General features: G+C 32.9%; 2 protein-coding genes across 2 annotated transcripts in view; one reads left to right on the forward strand and one right to left on the reverse strand.

Moving 5' to 3' along the window:
• LOC127872545 (uncharacterized) overlaps nt 1–15971 on the reverse strand; it is a 36132-nt gene extending 20161 nt beyond the window's left edge. The window contains exons 1-3 of the mRNA XM_052415870.1: nt 15897–15971; nt 14807–15013; nt 7912–8772 (exon numbers count right to left, since the gene is read on the reverse strand). Of these exons, the coding sequence (XP_052271830.1) occupies nt 7912–8772; nt 14807–15013; nt 15897–15934 (1106 nt within the window). The 5' untranslated portion in view covers nt 15935–15971. The remainder of the gene's footprint in view (nt 1–7911; nt 8773–14806; nt 15014–15896) is intronic.
• On the forward strand, nt 5920–12920 carry LOC127871206 (uncharacterized). The gene is made up of 2 exons (XM_052413944.1): nt 5920–6021; nt 10415–12920. Exon 2 carries the CDS (start codon nt 10524–10526, stop codon nt 12774–12776), a length of 2253 nt encoding a protein of 750 aa, XP_052269904.1. The 5' UTR covers nt 5920–6021; nt 10415–10523; the 3' UTR covers nt 12777–12920.
• Nucleotides 15972–17914: the final 1943 nt, after the last annotated feature.

A 17914-nucleotide genomic window follows, 5' to 3' on the forward strand; every position in this document is an offset into this window, starting at 1 on the left:
TAGTAGTTCATTCAATTACGAGTGTTTTGTTGATGATATGAATCATGATGTAGGGTCAACCACTACTATAATCAGTGGTTTATTTGTAGAGAGATATAATCATGTGTTTGTATATTTGTGTACTTGATAAACCAAGTTTGTTGTTCCAATGTTGCTAAGGTATATATCTATCCCTGAAGTTGTCATATTATTGTACCTTGACTCTGTGTTGCTATCACAATTGAAAAAAAATCAAATTCGTTTTCCGACTTCTATATAACTTCATTATTTTAAACAAGAAATATCTTTTTCAAAGATATACGGCGTTGATGTTAATTGTTTTTGTTGGTTTTAAAGGATCGTCTTGAAAATAAGATCAAGTTATGACTCATGTCGGGGATTTTCTGAACAATTCTCAGTCGGATGATATGCATATAAGTTTAAATGAGGACGAACATACATATAATAATATCAGAGACCCTACTCCGATACTGTAAAATGTCCAACGAAGGCTAGAATTTGTGAAAACAAGCTTGGAGATGAAGATGTGGTGTGTCACTCTACTTATAAATCGCCTGGTCAACCACACGACATGAGCGCTCCAGATATAAAGTACATGGAATATCTATAAAAAGACGTTAATTGCAAACATACGATTTCAAAACAGACAATTTTATATAATTAGACGTAGTTAAGTTAAAAACTTAATATTGCTCAACGTGCACCACATGTTTATCTTGTATCCGTCGTAAATCTATTATTTAGTAACTGTATTTTTTTTATTGCATACACTGTTTATAAAGTTTATACGATTTATTATTGTATATATCGCGATGTGTTCACGTATATATTGGATTATATAATTTAAGAATAGTGTCACTGTGTCTATTTACTGAATAAATGAAATATTTATCAAGCACTCGTTTAATCAGATATGAACAGCTCACACGTGTGGTTAGATAATTACACAATTTTCCTTATCTCATGATACTATTCTATTTCGGTATATTTGTTCTCACAGTGCAATTTAACGATAGGTTGTCAATTATTTCTTTCCATAGAAGTCATGTTATTTTATATCTTAAACGCCTAAAAATGCACACTCAACTGGGATACAAACGAATTCTGTTAGTATATCAGTCCGCGGTCACACTTTTATTCCGTTTAAAATCATGAGAATCCTTTATTACATAGCTTTCATATTACATATGGTGGTCGGTATTTATGTGTTGATTTGTGTTTAGTAGGTCAATAGTGACGGCTTTGCCATATCAATATATGTGTCAGAGATTGATTTATCGAAGAAAAAAACGCTTGCAACTCGATATTGCATATGAACAACGGAAGATATGCATTATCAATCAACAAATAGCTTGTTACCAAGCATTATGACGTTTATATACGCCCCGCCCCTTTTAGGGGGCATTTGGTAGACATGATATGTCACCCTTGAGAGGATTTTGATAAATATGCTGGTCTATCGTATTGATACCCTTAGAACATTATTTTCTTACCACCTCCAGGATCTATTCAGTCCACCCGACCCCCCCCCCCCCCCAGATAACTAAAAGCGGCTTTGTTATATTGTAGGGTCTTATTTTTTCGCTACTTTTCTGCTTTCTAAACGAGGAGGCACTTAACTAATCTCTAGGTACAAACTACTTTTTACTGTTATATGCACTTGTGTCTCATGAATATTCACAAGTCGACAAAAGTTGTTTTAGTTCTTTACCTCAGTTTTCATGACGATATATAACCCCGTGGATTTCGATCTTTTTTTAGACCGAATGCAAATTAGCGAGAGAAAAAATATTTCACTAAGTAGCGAATACTTACTATTCTAAAACTGCAATTTTCTTTAAGCATTAATGCGTAAAGCGTCGTCCCATATAAGCCTGTTCAGGCTAACCTGTGACGACACTTTACACAAATGCATTAAACCCCGTTTTCCCAGAACGAGGTTCATAACTGCTCCGCTCCTACAAAAATTCACTCAATGTTTATCGTTATATTTTTCTTTAAAATTAAAATCCAAAATAACAAGTTAAAGGTTTGAATATCTTCGTACTTGAACAGAATTCGCATCTGTATTCAGTTTATTTTTCAATTGACAAGTTAACAGATGTTCGTTTTTATTTACAAAACAAAACAACAAAATTTCACTTTATTTAGAAACAATGCTATATTTTTTTGGAATTCCGTCATATAACTACAATGTATTGCAGTATATAAATATTCCTTTCATCTGATTTCGGACCCGCGTCGTGTGGATGAACAAATCGTCATGGTTACCACTGGATAATGTTCCGGTGTTGTTATACGAACGTTGACGAGTGACGTCACGCGCACCTGCTAAATGACCCGAGTTTCTACTGGAGGGCAAAAAGCGCATATACAGAAGCTCTATCTCAATATCTATCTCATAGTACTGCCTTGACAAAATCAACGTTTTTGTTGATAATCATGCATAATATCAAATATAATTTTAATTATGATGTCTGAAAAGACATAAGCATGCAAGGAACTTTATTTTTGAATAATATTGTTATTATTTGTTTTTACTTCAAACGAACTCGGGAGTGGAAAACCATTTAAGAGCACATACGGTATATGGTTACCACAAAATTTCTCTACTTGCACTTCTTTGCGACCATTTGAAGTTAAAACAAGTCTCAGAAATTGTAATTCTTTCAGAATAAAATAGATTTAATGAACGAAAACAATTGAGGATGAAGACAAACAACAAATAGATAGATTTTATCTTAGCAACATACCTGTATGCATGTAGTAACCTCTATATGTCTAAAAAAACTAACCTTGTTACACATTAAATAAATTTTATCGATTAATGTTATTGATTTATTTAATTGTTACACCAGTTTTGACTGCAGCATAGGTGTTAAATTGCACCTTTGTTCATCACAAATCGATTATCTCGTTATGATCGGAGACCGTCCAGACAAAGACAACAGGGTGTCATAAACCAAGGCACATTGGGTCCATGCCATAAACCACATGTTGCAGACGATTGTCTGTTCATTAAACACAATTCACGATACCTCCATGACATCAATTGGCATTTTGAGAAATCAGTAAAGCCAAATTTTAAAGCAAAAAAGAAAAGTGGCTTCAATAAAATATTTCAACATTACAAAATGACGAAATCTGTCAGAAATGGATTAACAGGAACTAGTGCATTATATTAGCCAGTTAATTGAATCATTATAATACAGTGTTCAATAAATATAATTTTAACATATTGTGCAGTATTACTGCTACGTAATTAAGGGATCCGGCAAATGTAAACTTCGCTAGTACGTGTAAAGATTTTACGTTACTTCAGTGTACACAATACCATCATGAAAAGAAGCTATCACAATAAGGTAAAAAATACTTGCGTTAAAGAAATGAAATTTATAATGTGTTTATAATAGAATGCTAGACTTTAAACTATCACTAATTATCACCAGCACGGACTCTAGATGACAATATACGCTCCGTGTCACTAGTAAAGAGATTTCAATATACATGCGAAGACAATTCAATTTGCATAATATGCAGGTTTTTTTCCGCGTTTGTATGATAAAATTTATTAACATTGGCATTCAATGTTAACGAAACGAAAATTTATTGATTGGAAAAGTATATAACCATAACATTTAAATTTTTTATGTATTCCGTTTTTGGCTTTGTTTGATAATTGATTAAAGGGGCCTTTTCACAGATTTTGGCATTTTTTAACTTATTCATTAAATGCTTTATATTGATAAATGTAAACATTGGATCGTAAAAGCTCCAGTAAAAAATCAAGAATAACATTAGAAAAAGGAAAAGAACATTGCCCGGAGCAGGTTTCGAACCAGTGACCCCTGGAGTCCTGCCAGAGTCCTGAAGTAAAAACGCTTTAGCCTACTGAGCTATTCCGCCGAGTACACAGAGTTGATGTATTTTATACCTTAAATAAGCAATCTTCGTAGTTTCACAAAATTTAACGACAAAAACAGAACTCTCCAAATTATTCAATCGTTTCGCGTTGCAACACTTTATAATTTTTAGGTTTTAAAATCGTCAAAAGATGCATATAATGGCTATATTAGAGCATGGTAATTGTTCAGTATTACTGTTTCCTCACAAATATCATAACTAAAACGAAAATGTGCGAATCTGAAACAACTTTTTTCAATTTTGTCAATTTACCAAAGCGTGAAAAGATCCCTTTAAATGCACCTCTTACAAGCTGATGAAAAAAAAACCTATCCATACCACTAATAATTATTATCAAATTAATAAGTGTTTTATTATTTTTGCAATAGCATTTATTAAAGTCTTACTATCAGAAACAATAAGGCAATTTCATTGTTTTGTTTTGTGGGATTGTCAGTATTTAGTATTCCCACCACGTTTACTCTGATGCTTATAACTACATTGTTTTTATGAAGAGGGATCGATATATATATATGTGAATATACATTTATTGGTACTAAATATAATATATTAGCACTATTTTTTTTAAAGATATTCATTTTTATTTCGCATTTGTTATCAAAATATTGACGAAGCAAAAGCCCTTTATACATGTAACCAGTGTTTTTGCCCTCCAGTCAATGCGCATGCGCGGAAATATCGAAATGTAAACAATAACAATCAACGTTCGTATCACAGGTGGTTAGCGTGTGGCTATGATATTAATTAGTGAAAACATCATTTTGAATGATAAATAATCATATTATAACGAAAAATTAACTTTTATGAAAAAATTTTTTTCACTATCAAATATATATATAACAAGGTATGCAACTCAAAATCACCCCAAAACGGGGTACATTGCTTTGAACAGCCATATCTTCATCAATTGTGCAGCGATTTTCACGATCTCGGTCTTATTCAACGCAGAAATGAATTTCCTTTCTGGAAATGTATATGTATTGCAGTATTTTTACAAACGCTGTGTCAACGTTTAAGAAATAACACGATACACAACTCGCATGACCCAGTTGACAGTGATCATGCTGTCTTTAAGACTGAAATTTTCACGGAGTAAAGGGCATCTTCCCTGCCAAGTTAATGTACCTCGATACCATAATTCAATAAAACGTATGAAAAAACATTACTACCGTGCTTGTCGTTTCATTATGCATCAAAACTAACTGTCCAGCGCCGTTTGAAACCTTTGTTTACATATATTTCAAGTGACCCATATTTTCAAAAACAAACGGTGTGCGTGCGGAGTTTTGTTACGGGTGATTTCATTGGTCCAAAGCGAAGGTGTGTCTTGGTTCCCAGCTTCTACACGATCTCATTAGTAAACGTGGGAACCGTATTGGCGGAATTATCATCAGACATTCACTTCGATTGTGTCATCTGCTTTTAGTAGTTTTCAGTGTGGTTATTAAACAGAAAAAAAGTTTGGTGGATCACCTTACAACAGCACACGCCCAGTTATGGCTGCAGTAACTTGGTAATTGCCGCGACATCGATTTTGTTAGGAATACAATAAAAAGGGGAGGTGCTAATTAGTGTTTGTTTCAGTTTACATTTGAATACATCTAGATAGATTGAACAACGCAAAGTAGACACCAGGGATGTATAAAAGATCTATTATACATCCCTGGTAGACACCAAGTAACGGCTGTAGACATTTTTGGTGAAACATACATACAATGAAATTGTTATATGTTTTAAACTTAAAAACGATTTTTTTTTAATTAAAGACTTTAATTTTTGTACTACCAGATTGTACTGATTTCAATAAACTGAAACAATCACTTCTCTTTTCATCCCCAAACAAATACAATCAATATTTGCATACATACAACAAAACAACGCTGTAAATTGCAACCCATTTTACTTGACCTGATTATTAAAATAACTTTCCATACATGTTTATCATAAAACCCATTAATGACATGATGGGTTATACATGTACATTTAACTGATAATGCCAAATAATAGCTATACTGCTTGTCAAATAGAAAAAAAAGTAGAACAATTAAAACTTCTTTAACTAAACAAGTATTTGGTTTGGACATTAAATTTTGACTGGTATGTATTCCTATAAATACAGCTTGTATAGAAGTAAACATGGTTCAGTTATGATCTGTATATGTTAAGATTAAAAAATTTCAATTTGTGGAAATATTGTAAATGTGCAATAGAATATGAAACTAAAAAAACATGGTACATTAAAAGTGACATATGACTTACCAAAACACAATAATAGTATCTAAAATAATGAAGGAAAACTATTTAATAGCAAGAGTAATAGCACATCTGACATTACTTTATTACTTATTTTTGTAAGAAATCAGAAGTTGCATTTGAAAAAATAATTAAGTTTTTAATTGTTTTTGTTAAACAACAATGTTTCATTTTAGCAACAGATAAGGATTCGCCCAGAAAAGGGTATTACCCAAATATTTTTTATTATTATTTTATAACATAAAAAAGATGGATATAATTTCAAGTACTCGATGAATTCATTGAGTACTTGTTTCCATATAACACTTTTTAGATTAACTTATGGTTTGTAAATGCAGCATGCATGAACTATTTAATTAATTTATCACTCTTAAATAAAATAATGAGAAAAATGTGTTTTTGAAGTGAGGTATTACACAAATATCCCAACCCAGTTGATCAGTTTATGTGATTAAAAAACATTACATTTTATTACTGTTTAACTGGCAAACTGAAGAAATGGTCATGTTAACACATAGTAAACAGAAAAAAAGACATTACACAAAATATACTTCTGTTGTGTACACTCTTAAAACTTCAAAATCTGAAGTTTAAATTTCTTTAATTTAAAATAACTGAAATGTACAGCTAATCACCTCGAATATTACTGACCTAAGTTTCCTAAATTTAACAAACACCCACTGTTATTCACATGATGAACATAAAAATAGATTCCCTGTTTTTAACACTTTCTTCCACTTCATATGGTGTTGAAGTCCAGCACACTGTCGATGTATCGAATACTTACAACCACCACACTGTATCCACTGATTCTGACCTTGAAAATAATTGTCAGTCTTTTTACAAATCTTACACTTAACCTCATCTCCTCCAGAAGACATAACAGTCTTGTCAGTTGGAGAGGATGTTTCAGTATACTCGTTTTCAGAGAAGTCACATTCAAAATCTGGTATATGGATTTTCTTTCTCTTTCTTTCACTTTTTCTTGTTACTACACCACTTGAAGTGATTGACTCATCAGGCAAATCACCAGAAGTTAATTCCTTTGAGCACATTCCTGGTGCACCTTGTTGACCTGCTTTGTGTTGTAATTTCTTCGGTGCTGGGCCTTTACCTGTGCTACTTGTTTTCCCTTTTTTGTGTGACTTTTTGACTTTAGTAGCCATTTGGGACTTAACAGCAATACTTCCTTCTTCAGAAATTTCACCTTCAAAAACTGGTGAAGATATGTTCTTCTTTCTCGCTCCCTTTTTAGCATATATACCACTAGATGTACTAGGTTCATCATATGAAACACTTACATATTCTTCCTCTGATGAAATTTCTTCCACATGTTGTTCATCTTTTTTGAGTTGTGCCTTCTTAACGGCTGGGGCCTTACCTTTTCTTGAAGTTTTTTTGTCATGAATGCCTGTCTCTGAAACTCGTACTTGCTTCCTGTGGGCCATTTTCTTCTTAATATTAAAACTCTCAAGAAGGTCTTTGCGAAACTGATTAACCATAACCATCAGGAAAAGTTCAATTATCAGATTATAAACTTGCTTTGTTACACCATGTTCTAGCTGCTTGTCCTTTACACTGTGTTCTATAGTATTGGCAAAGGATTTGAAAAGTGTATTATTTGACAGAATTTTTTCTTTGATCTTTTCAAACATTTCACTCCCATACTTGTTTAAATTTTCATCAATCAACAATTCTAAGGTTCTTCGAGTAAGTTCCAGGAAAAAATGGTACAATTCATCTGATATGTTGGTAAGTAATCTTTGTCCGTATTGCTTGCATGCAATGTCTATGAGTGACTCTGGTTCTTTGGTGATGGACTGAATGTACTGTTCTTCTACCTTCAGACTTTCTAACACATTAACCAACTTCAATGAATCATTGTATTTACTAATTGAGGCACTGTCTAAATTGTACATATTGTTTTTTTTCTTTTGTTTATTCTTGTGCAGGATTTTAGCTATGCAGTAACTGCCAATGTATCTTACTCTTGCATGTGATTCATTTGTCACAGATCTATTTGATATGTGTCGCTGAACAACTGGCAATCGTTCAACATTGCTCTGCAACACATATTTTCGTATTTGATTAGACACATTAAAACAAATGTGGACATGATCATCTGTGAATCGCGAGTCCTCGAATAAAGTTAAACAGTTCATTCGGAATTCAGCACTAGTTTGATGAGCATGCACATTAGAGTAAAACTCTGTTTGCTGTTTAGCTGTAAAAGGCCGAATTGGTTCAGTGTTTGAAGACTCAATCAGTGCTGAATAAAATGCATACTCCTTTTTGCAGAACTGAATGTATTTTATTTTGTTCATATCATTTATGATCCTATTTACATGATCTTGCATTGCAGTGACTGGATTCTTGAAATATATCTGATCTAGAATTTGATCCAGATTTAAATCATCTGGAAGATTCAAATCATCTTTAACACTACTTATTTTTAGGATCAGTTCATCAAATTCACTATCAAATTCTTCCTGGCTAGTTACATTTTCATTCATCTCCACATTGTCTATGCTCTCTTGTATCAGCTGCATGTCTTGCAATGTATATATCCCTGGTGGGTTTGGCTCTTGTGTGTTTCTGAAATGAGAATTGAAGCAACTTAGTATAACCCCAAAAGTAACACATTACACTTTTAAAGGGGCCTTTTCACATTTTGGTAAATTAACAAAATTAAAACAAGAGATGTGTTTGTGAAACACTATGTCCCCTTATATATGACCTTTGACCTTGAAGGATGACCTTGACCTTTCACCACTCAAAATGTGCATCTCCATGAGATACACATGCATGCCAAATACCAAGTTGCTATCTTCAATATTGCAAAAGTATTCATAAAATAAGGGATTTGGGACACATATATTTGACCTCTGACCTTGAAGGGTGACCTTGACCTTGACCTTTCACCACTCAAAATGTGCAGCTCCATGAGATACATTCATGCCAAATATCAAGTTGCTATCTTCAATATTGCAAAAGTATTCATAAAATAAGCGATTTGGGCCACATATATTTGACGTCTGACCTTGAAGGATGACCTTGACTTTGACCTTTCACCACTCAAAATGTGCAGCTTCATGAGATACACATGCATGCCAAATATGAAGTTGCTATCTTCAATATAGCAAAAGTTATTGCAAAATGTTAAAGTTGGCGCAAACCAACCAACAGACCAACCAACCAACCAACAGACCAACCAACAGACAGGGCAAAAACAATATGTTCCCTACTACTATAGTGGGGGACATTAAAACCTGAAAATTATAGAGTGTTGCAGCATGAAACTATTGAATAATTTGTAGAGTTCTGTTGTTGTTGTTATATTTAGTGAAACTACGAGGATTGCTTATATAAAGAATTCAATACAACCATCATGGTAAGAGCACGGCTGGCTGAGTGATCTAAGTGTGTAGGCTTTTACTCCAGGACTCCAGGGGTCAGTGGTTCGAGCCCTGTTGAAGTTTACTTTTTTTCTTCTTTTTTAAATTGTATTCTTGATTTTTTACTTGATCCCATGTTTGCATGTATCAAAATTAAGCTTTTATGACAAAATTCAATACATGCAAACATCTGTGAAAAGGCCCCTTTAAGAGTTGGTTAATAACCAAATTGTAATTTATTTTATTAAGTGCTCAGTGATATACATTGTAAGTCAGTGATTTAAACTAAATTTATGTTACCCTTTTTGTTCATTTTAATATTTTGAAACGGTTTGCTTTGTACTTTATTACACACATTATCAGAATTACTGTCTTATTTGAAATATTCACCTTATGAAATGCTTTAAATTATGGATTGAAATGAATGATATTTATTATATTAAGCAATTACTCTATAAAATATTTTGTTAATACTTCATATTCAAAATAATTTGATTATTTAGTTGATTTCGTCTATTTTGTATCCAATACCAGGGCTTTCATGAACAAAAGTTTGAAGTTTCAAAATTTTTGAAATCCAATAAATGAGGTATTAAGTGCAATCACTGATTATAATTCAAATTAGCAATATGTGCAAAAATATATAAATGAACATAATAATTGATTACATAAAGCTATGGAAAAGTGTTATAAACATATTAATGTCACCTTATACACCAAAATTTTGTGAGAAAAAATCCAAATTCAGAGACAATGAAGTTAAGACTTCCAAATTTCAAAAGTAATTGAAAGCCCTGTTACAATAACACATATAATTTACGCATTATATTTATTTAACACAGGCTGGTCCAACGGTTAGAAGCAGATGAAAATAGCTGCATACAAGTAGATAAGTTATACTCGGCCTACCAGTCGGAATTGGATGAAAATTATGTTCCTGTTACAAAACGAATGCTAATTGAACAGTTTACAAACATATTTCCATCAACAGAAAAAAAGACACTTCAAACAAACTTGAAAAGTAGAGTTACCCAGTACAAAGGCGTCAAATTGCTTGCTTTACAAACATTACAAGAAGAAGCATGCACCATGTCTGACCTAGTGAAGTGTTTACCCCATGATGTTGCAATTGTGGAATGTACCTCAAGCCATCTTAAATGCTCCATTGATGCCAATATTAGAAGTAATGGGAATAACATTTTCAAAGAGATAACATTTTTGGAAAATGGTTTATGGTCTTTGGAAATATCTGGTAAGGAAATTGAGTTAGGCAACCTTTCTATATCGAACAGGTTCACAAAAAACAGCAAAGGCATTGGTACTGTCCTGAAGATTGTGAGCTTAATCAGATTATGTGAAGGTGTCATTATCAACAATAAAACAATAATGACCCGTTTCCACATCCTTGAAAATCTGGCTACTGGCACTGAAGCATCATCCAGAATTTTGAGATCTGTTCTATGTAATAGGGTTACTCCCTTAAATTGTAAGACAAACACATGCATTAAGTGCCAAAGAATGACTAAAACTGCTTCATTACAAAATGTACCAACAATGGAATATCAAACGAAATCTGACATTTACTCAGAAGGTGATGAGATAGTTGACAAATTAAAAAAAATAATACCAGGTGCAACTGGACAAATGGTTCAACTATTTTTAAGTCAGGCGTCAAATGTAGATAAAGACCCAAGAGGCAGGAGGTGGACTGAAGAAATGATATCCATTTGCCTCCAATGGTACTGCAGAAGTCCACATTCTTATGAATCTTTTAGGCAAAGTGGTTACCTATTACTTCCATCTAAATCTACACTTATCCATTACAAAAATATTGTCAAACAGAATGTGGGTTTTGACAGAAACATCTTTACATGGATGCTTGAAGAGGCCACCAGGCAAAAACTTCCTCCAGAAGGGTTCTATGGTGGTCTGATATTTGACGAAATGTCAATTCAATCTGATGTACAACTTTGTAAAAATGGGGATGTCATTGAGTTAATTGGTCTAGTGGATCTTGGGGAAGAAGGAAATATGTCAAACACATTGAGGAAAGGAAAAAATGAGAAGAGTTTGGGGTCCCATGCTTTACAGCTTGTCTTTCTAGGTGTAACAGGGTTCAGATTTCCTGTTGCACATTTTGTGTCAGGGGGAATTCAGGCACCTGAGCTATACCCCTTATTCTGGGAGGCAGTGGATCTCTTAAGAATGTTCGGCTTTAACGTCTTGTACACATGCATGGATGGGGCCCAGTGCAACCGCACATTTATGCACATAAATAACCTCAATTCAAATTTTGTTGCTTTAAGCCCTTGTTCATTTTCCAGCATGATTTTCATAATGGACAGTTCTCATGTCATCAAAAAAATAAGAAATAATCTGCTAAAAAGTGGGATATGCAAATCTTCAACACGACTCCTTACTTTGACAACAAGTGACACTATACAGTGGCTAATGTTCATTGATTGTTACCATTGGGACAAAGGAAATGCATTGCAAATCCACAGAAAATTATCCAATGAACATTTTTTTCCGTCCACACAATCAAAAATGCGGAATCATTTAGCGGATGAAGTTCTTAATTCAGATATGCTTAACCTTATGATTCAGTATCAAACACATTTAGGTTCTAAAGGTGTAGTTTTAAATGGGGCAATTGAACTTCTAAGGTACACCAGTAAACTTGTCAGTTTTTTTAGAGACATGCGTCCTGTAAAGCAAATGAATGATACACGATTGCATGACTTGTTGAGTGTTGCAAATTTCTTTGATGATTGGAAAACTGCCTCATTGAATAATTCTTCATTAAAGTCTGTTGAAAGGAATAAACAAATAATGTCTATTCAATGTCATGAAGACATACAGTCTTGTATACTGGGGATGATAGATCTATGTAAAGTGTATCTCGGCATGAAATCTCTAGTGTATATTACACCAGGATTAATTAACTCGGATGTTGTAGAAAATACATTTAATCAACAGAGATCCACATACCATGGAGCTAATTCTAACCCTAATGCAATGCAGTATAGAAAAGCACTCAATAGCATTGTGCTTGGTCAGGGAATTATTTCTCAAAAGGCAAATGCTGGCAAAAATCGTGCTACAGCTATACCTTACAATTTAGCACTAAGAAAAGGTACTTCTAATATCAGTATGAAAACAACATCCCATGAAAAAAGCAAAGTAAAAGTGATCAGAATGTAAAGATCATGTTCTGTGTAAATTTTGACCAGATTTGTCAGATATTTATTTTCCAAGAATGTTTCAATCCATTAATGTATGGTTATAAATAAGCCTGTTATAATACAATGATTGTCTTAACCCTTTCAGTGCGGGAACCGAATTTTGAAGGCCTTTGCAAACAGTTTGGATCCGATGAGACGCTACAGAACATGGCGTCTCATCAGGATCCAAACTGTTTGCTATTCTGATAATTTTTGAAAAAAATCGAAGAAAATGCTAATTTTAGAAATTAAGCAGACGACATTTTAGCAGACGACAAATTTCCCAGCATGCAAACGGTTAATTGGCAGTTTCACTTTATAGTACATGCCACATTATATAAAAAACCCACTTAACTTCATATTATACTAAGATGTACTACTACCGGTATTCTGATATGTTGGAAGTTTCCCCATGTGAACAACTGGAGAAATATTTAAGTTCTTATTTGATACTAGTGTAATGTTAATAAATATGTGCATAATTTTATTTTATTTTTTCATTTGATAAATTTGATAAAACACTCAGATATATTTTCTCTGACAAGTATACTGTTTTTACCCTTTCCCACATAGAAGCTAAGTGAAAATGGCTATGAGCAAACAGCATAAAACCAGAACAGTCTGCGAGTAACTCGCAGTCTGTTCAAGTTTTATGCTGTTTGCTGCTCATCAGTATCAAAGGGTTTGAAATGAAGCCTTTAAAACTTATCTAGTAAGAAAGGTATTTAATTAAATTTAACTTTCATAGGAAATACAAATGCATAAAAATACTTATATAAGTGGTAAAGAGTTAAAATTTAATGTTATAATTGTCAACCAATGCTGGCACACTAGTACAAATATAACCTTGGCCTGCATATTTTAAGAAGTTACTAATATGCCGTTCTTAGAGGGCATTAAAGAATAAGACTTAATTGAAAAAGACCAGAAAACACTGTATTATGTGAATTTGGAATAAGACATCAAACTGTAAATGGACATCATTTTGGTGATTTTCTCAAATAAAACTATTAATTTAATGAAATCAATTTTTTTTTGTAATATTTTATCTATACTACAAGCTTAATAAGCAATTTTCCATGACTTTTTTATTAACAAAGATTGTATTTTCATCATTTTTACTGTATTGTTAAACTGTGTCCATGCACCACATGGACAGTTTCATTTCATGAGGATTAAAAAAAAACAATCCAGTTTTGCAGTAAAATTAATTTAAATGATGCTATTATATATGCAAGTATCTGTTTTAATTATAATTTGCCAAACTAAATAAATACAACATATAAAACTGCATAATATGCACTTTTGAAAAAACACAAATTATTCCCAAATTGATGTCTTATCCCAACTTCACATAATACTGAGTTAGAGTTAAAAAGGTAGTGTTTACATTCTACACCTGAGCAGTAGTTTACAAGCTGTTGGTCATTAATTACTTAATCCAGGTGTATTGCCCTGATACTGTAGCTTTAAAATTATTATTTTTCTTTCTCATAAATATTATCATTCGCAAGTAATTATGTATTCAAAGACAACATATTTTAAGAAATCTACAGAAATTAAAAATAAAAGGAAAACACAATGACACCCTGGGGAGGTCTGATGTTGACTTAAGGGCCATTAACAACTTTGAAAAAGCTTCATTCCTGCCAAGTTTTGGCAAAAATAACCAGGTGGTTTAGGAAGAGATGCTGCTTTAGTAAAAAATGTTGACTTTTTGATATTTAAACCATTTCACCACTTTCTTTGAGCATAATTGGAAATCAACATTTATGAATGTCATAGTACATTTTTGCAATTACATGTATATCATTTTGGTGTAAACTGTGTATTATTATGTCTATTGTCATATTTGATTTGTTACTGTTTGATATTCCATAACTTAAATGTGTGTGTTGCCTTTTCCAATATAATCATGAACCCTACATTTAATCTCAAATTCAACAAAATCTTTGCTAGATTAAAGTACCTGTATTGTGTACATATATTAAAATACTGAAATGTAATTACCCCTTTAATCCTGGTCTACAGCAGCTCAGGTCTTCATGTTCCAAAATTGAGGGCTGGTTCATGAAGAGTTGTACCACTTCTGGCTGACTAATTACATGACAGGTTGGATCGAAATTGATTACCCTCAGTCCCTCTGAAGATTTAGCACGGCCAAGTGCAACCCCAAGTTGTCCTGGTTTGAATATTTGGTGACAGTCCACTTCCAATCTACAAATATACCATATTTAGATAAACTGTGTTGAAAATAGTTATAATTGTTAAGTTCAGGTATCATAAAAGCTTCTTAGTGAAATATTAAACAAAGTCTTCCTAATATAAACATTTGGGATTAATTTTACTGCGTTCATTCCAATAATTTCAACTCACAATATTGAAAACAAAATAAACTGTTCCGAATATTATGTATATTATTGTTTATATATTATGTTATGTAAGGCACAGTTACCAGTAAACTAATGCATCTGGCTATGACTTAAACAAATTTAAGAATTTACTGAATTTTCTCTTAGAAGTTCTAATATAGGACCCAAGTCTGTTATCACTGTAGTGTATCAATAGCTGTTATGTAAGGACGGGTCTTTTTCTGATCTCTTCAGGAAAAAGTACATGCACAATTGGGAATTTTGGTATTCTTTTTATTTGTAAACAAGGATAACGTATAGTATGTATTAAAATACTGTGGACATAGCATCTTAGAATGTATGCATTTTTAACTGAAAGAAAGAAGTAAACTTTTGTATTATTTATGCTTATTCTTAAGATTGGGAATTTTTGAGCAAATTTTGAAGAAAATATCATATGTAAATGTATGTGATACTTTGACAGTGACAGACATGTCACATGTTTGTTGTATTAATGGATGGAATTAATTTTGGGTTTGTTATGGAATGTTATTAAATGGTACTTTACCAGTGGCATATGTTAATAGGTATGCTCATATTATGCAATAAAACTTTAAGCATGTGACCAATAAACAATGAAATGTAACAATGTAACTGATGTTTAGGTAAAATTTTGACCAGTTACACAGTAATATTAAATAATAACAAATATTGTATTTGATTGCATGCAAATGTACAAATTTACTCACCTATTTAGAGTTAATCCTTGAGATTTATGAATGGTCATCGAAAAGCTCAGATTAACTGGATACTGAGTGCGTACAGCAACTTCTGCATTTTTTGATGGACTGAAAACTAAATATTAAGTAACTTAGTTGTTTAGCTATCTACAAGGTGAAAAATCGTATTGTATCTTATCTTTGATCTAAACTTTCTTCTTTCATAACTTTAAATTAAACTGTTTAAGACATAATCAACCATGTATTCTAGATTCTAGATTGATAAGCAATGTACACAATAGTCATGTATTATATTATTGTTTATATATAAGCAAACAAAAAATAAATTACCTGCAAATCTGTGTTTTTCTAACTGTAATTTGGTTTGCAGAGATGTAAATTCTATCACTGGTCCCATGTCTGTGATGCTATGCACATGTCCTTGAAGTCCATTTACAAGTTTATCTGATATATTTTTCAACAGCATGACTGGTGAGCCAATTTTAAGCCACAGTATTTTTGGTGCAATCATTTTTTCTAAAAAATGTCTGTCCCCGTCATCGTGTGACTTGAACTCGTACAGTTCTCCAGGGTATTCAAGTATACAATCACGATTGTGTTGATCAACCTTTTCATTACGAGAAAACAGCTTTACACAGTCACTTGCGTCTGTCAATGGTCTCTCTAGGGTTTTAATGAAATTGATACTATCAATTGACATTTCACCATCAGCAGCTTCTTTAATAGCCTTGATAAGATGTGGTTCGCTTTGTCTTACTACTTCTCTAAGGATTATCCTGTGGGGTATCACTTTTGTAAATAATTCTGATTGAAAACAAAATTCACCTTCTTCAGCATACAAGGGATTTGGAACAGGGGGGAGTTGTTTAAAATCCCCACTTAATACTAGTTGAATTCCACCAAACAACTTATCCGGGTTTCTAATTTGGCAAACTTGGTCTAATGACTCGAAGAACTTCTTGCTCAACATTGAGCATTCGTCAATTATAAGGACATCTGTTGTTTTCAGTCTGTCTCTTACAATTGCGAATTCAGCATAATGTTCGACTACGCTCTTGACTTCACCCGTGTTGTAGCGACCGTCGCCTATTCCCGACCATTTGTGAATGGTCATCGCATTTGCATAGAGAGCAGATGCTATTCCAGTGGTGGCTGTTATTGCTACATTTTTGTTATTCTTTTTTAATGATTTTTCTATCTGTTTAATTAAGTGCGTTTTACCAGTGCCTGCTGAGCCAAGTATTAAAACATTGTGACCGTTTGTTACCTTGTTTAACGCATCGATTTGTTCACCATTTAAATCCATTATGTAATTAAAATCAGTATACACAAACTGCGTAGTGTACAAATTTGACATACCGCGGGAAACTTCGGTTCCCACGTTTACTAATGAGATCGTGTAGAAGCTGGGAACCAAGACACACCTTCGCTTTGGACCAATGAAATCACCCGTAACAAAACTCCGCACGCACACCGTTTGTTTTTGAAAATATGGGTCACTTGAAATATATGTAAACAAAGGTTTCAAACGGCGCTGGACAGTTAGTTTTGATGCATAATGAAACGACAAGCACGGTAGTAATGTTTTTTCATACGTTTTATTGAATTATGGTATCGAGGTACATTAACTTGGCAGGGAAGATGCCCTTTACTCCGTGAAAATTTCAGTCTTAAAGACAGCATGATCACTGTCAACTGGGTCATGCGAGTTGTGTATCGTGTTATTTCTTAAACGTTGACACAGCGTTTGTAAAAATACTGCAATACATATACATTTCCAGAAAGGAAATTCATTTCTGCGTTGAATAAGACCGAGATCGTGAAAATCGCTGCACAATTGATGAAGATATGGCTGTTCAAAGCAATGTACCCCGTTTTGGGGTGATTTTGAGTTGCATACCTTGTTATATATATATTTGATAGTGAAAAAATTTTTTTCATAAAAGTTAATTTTTCGTTATAATATGATTATTTATCATTCAAAATGATGTTTTCACTAATTAATATCATAGCCACACGCTAACCAC

The sequence above is a fragment of the Dreissena polymorpha genome, chromosome 3 (assembly GCF_020536995.1).
Source record: "Dreissena polymorpha isolate Duluth1 chromosome 3, UMN_Dpol_1.0, whole genome shotgun sequence".
Classification (NCBI taxonomy): domain Eukaryota; kingdom Metazoa; phylum Mollusca; class Bivalvia; order Myida; family Dreissenidae; genus Dreissena; species Dreissena polymorpha.